The sequence below is a fragment of the Triticum dicoccoides genome, chromosome 7B, assembly GCF_002162155.2.
Source record: "Triticum dicoccoides isolate Atlit2015 ecotype Zavitan chromosome 7B, WEW_v2.0, whole genome shotgun sequence".
In the NCBI taxonomy this organism is placed as follows: Eukaryota; Viridiplantae; Streptophyta; class Magnoliopsida; order Poales; family Poaceae; genus Triticum; species Triticum dicoccoides.
The window spans coordinates 777,311,642-777,314,346 of record NC_041393.1 but is presented as its reverse complement, the minus strand read 5'-3'; the positions used below and the strand labels follow the sequence as shown (position 1 = coordinate 777,314,346).

Sequence of the window (2,705 nt, the reverse complement as noted above, 5' to 3'; positions counted from 1 at the left end):
CCGTCGCCATGTGCTCCTCCCCGCCGCCGCCCTCCGCCGCCACTGACGACGACCGCTACCAAGGTACCTCCCCCTCCTCCTCCTCCCTCCCATCAGGTGCCTTTCCCCCCTTTCTTCTCCGACCGCTACCAAGGCCGGCGAGCCGAGCCGAGCCTGGACGGCCCCCCTCCCGCTCCGACGATGCCCTCCTCTCCTCTCCTACCACCGACGAGAGGAGCCGCCGCTGGTCTCGCATTCCCCACCCTCTGCTCTGCTTCGCTCCGACGAGGGTTTTGCGAGGGCTTTACTTCAAATCCAATTAATCTCCAATCCATGGTGATGGGGCCGCAGACCCGATGTGGGAGAGGCGGACGCACGCGAGGATCCTCGTCCGCGACGCCGACGCCGGCCGCATCATCGGCAGCGCCGGTTCCTCCATCGCCGCCATGGAGAAGGAGGCCGGCTCCGGCGCCCGCATCACGCTCTCCGCCAGGGACCAGCTCCTGGCAGGCACCGACCGCCGCGTCGTCTTCCTCTCCGGCCCCTTCCGCGCCGTCATGGACGCCGCCGACCTCCTACTCCACAAGATCCCCCGCTACCAGGTACCCAAATCTTCAGGCTAGGCCCCTCTGTATCTAAACAAAAGGCTCAACATTTCTTCAGATTGGTTTGATTCAGAGACTCCAATCCTCTGCTGTGGCTGTGGCTGTGGTTGTGGTTGCAGGGCGAGCATGCCGACAACACGGTGGTGCTGGTGGTGCCCTACGCCTGCTGCGGCGCGCTCATCGGCAAAGGAGGCACCCTCATCAAGTATGCTCTGTTTTTCTCCCTGTTGGCTTTGCTGAAATGCAATGCTCCAACAGTGCTGCTGTGCATTCCAGCTTCAGTTCTACACTTGATGATATCTCTTCTTCATGTTTCCTCTTGTTTTTTTGTTTCTACTACTTTTCAGAAAGATGTTCCAAGTTTGATGACGATATGTGTTTGTTTTGTTCATCATCTATACTAGGTCGTTAGCTGAAGCATCAAATGCTGGGATCACGGTCTCGCACCACCGAGTCTGCTACGGTTTCAATGACAGACTGGTTAACATCACTGGGCACTTGGAAGATCAGCTGCAGGCCATATTCCTCATACTGTCCGAGCTGCTTGACGATGTCCACTACTTGTCCTCCTACCAAAGTATCAACTTTCATTTCTCTTCTTTTATCCGTTCCGTTTCTGCCTGCTACTCAATTCGTTGCCATCTGTTCTCTCTGCCTTGAGGCATTTTTGGTTTACTGGACTATCTGTCAACGGCTTGGCTTGCAGTAAGGTTGAACCTGATCGGGGTTCCTAATCGTTTCTGCTATGCTTTCGTATTGATATGATCGATTACTATTACACTTCAGTTTGCTGGCTACTAGTAGTTCATACCGCATTGCCTTTGCAGTGACTAAATTGGCTAATCCCATTTCTGAAACTCTCAGGAGTTGGTTTTCCACGTTATCATGTTTCAAGCGTTGAGCGTGATGGCGATGGGCAAGACGAGTATGTCCAAAGATACCACAGCAGGGTAAGAAATACATGCTGTGATTCCATCACCCCTTAATCTGGACTGCTTTATCTTCATGCATACTTGGTCCGCCGTTTAAATGAAGCTTCTTGGTACATGTCGTGTCAACAAGTGATTTAATACAACATAAATAGAAAGAGACGGGGGTTTAGGAGAGTACAAGACAAGAAAAGAAATGGGTTCTCTATTGTTGCTCTTATTCTGTACTAGTGTTGTCTTAATTTTCTGTGAGAAAGTAATCAATGTTAAATAGACAACCTTTCCAGGCAGAAAATTATTATAGTGTTGTAAAATATAGTAGGTCCATCACCCCTGCTACTGTCTCTAGTGTATTTGATGCTTCATCAGTCAGAAAATGTAAAACATGTGGTGGCTGTTATATTTGCGTAGACTGGAAGAAATATGAAATATTGCCAGTTAGTAATCTACTCCCTCTGGAAAGAAATATACGAGCGAGAGTAGTGATCTCTAAACGCTCTTATATTTCTTTACGGGGGAGTATTGAATAAGCTGAAATGAAACCGTCGGCTTGACTCCAACCAACCTGTTAATTTTATGCAAATCGTGTGCCTGCACCCAGTTTAGCCCCTTGTCCCTTTTTGCTTTATATATCATCATCATCATCATCATCATCATCATCAGGGACCTTGCCACATTTTTCTCATATATGTATATGTATACTGGACGCAAACCCAGTTAACCAAGCGAACCATCTTCTTCTCCTTGGATTTCTCCAGCCTGACACGCCCGTGGGGTCACCTGACATCGACGACGGCAGACACGTAGAAGGGACTCTGACCATCGCTGTCGCGAATGAGTACGTGGGTGCCGTCGTTGGCCGTGGTGGGAGGGTCATCAAGGAGATCGAGCAGGTATGATGCATTATATGATGATATATACTGCCCTGCCCGCATCATCGAAACGCTTCTCCCCTAGTACATGATGATCCATTCCATTCCATTGGGTACTGAGTACTGATTGACTGACTGCAGACTAGTGTTTCGCCTAATAACTGTGTGTCTGTCGGTGATGGTTTGGAACGCAGGCTACGGGCGTGTGGATCACGGTGTTCAAGGGGAAGCTCTTACCTGGGATGAGAGAAAGGTGGGTGGGTATGAAGTATGAACAACATACAGCAGGTTTCGGTCAGTGCTAGCTGCGCCTGTTGCCT

The 2,705-nt window shown here is 50.0% G+C and overlaps 1 protein-coding gene across 1 annotated transcript; it reads left to right on the top strand.

The window, feature by feature from the left end:
* The first annotated feature begins 6 nt into the window (after positions 1-6).
* LOC119341896 (protein BTR1-like) lies at positions 7-2,699 on the top strand. The gene is made up of 7 exons (XM_037613745.1): positions 7-63; positions 331-581; positions 704-789; positions 989-1,161; positions 1,449-1,534; positions 2,272-2,406; positions 2,580-2,699. The coding sequence occupies exons 1-7, from the start codon at positions 9-11 to the stop codon at positions 2,688-2,690; spliced, it is 897 nt and encodes a 298-aa protein (XP_037469642.1). The 5' UTR covers positions 7-8; the 3' UTR covers positions 2,691-2,699.
* The last annotated feature ends 6 nt before the right edge of the window (positions 2,700-2,705 follow it).

Coding starts and splice junctions, on each gene's coding strand:
- LOC119341896 (XM_037613745.1), top strand. CDS start 9: ATGTGCTCCTCCCCGCCGCCGCCCTCCGCCGCCACTGACGACGACCGC. Junction 1,535..2,271: donor TCCAAAGATACCACAGCAGG/GTAAGAAATACA, acceptor GGATTTCTCCAG/CCTGACACGCCCGTGGGGTC. Junction 2,407..2,579: donor TCATCAAGGAGATCGAGCAG/GTATGATGCATT, acceptor TTTGGAACGCAG/GCTACGGGCGTGTGGATCAC.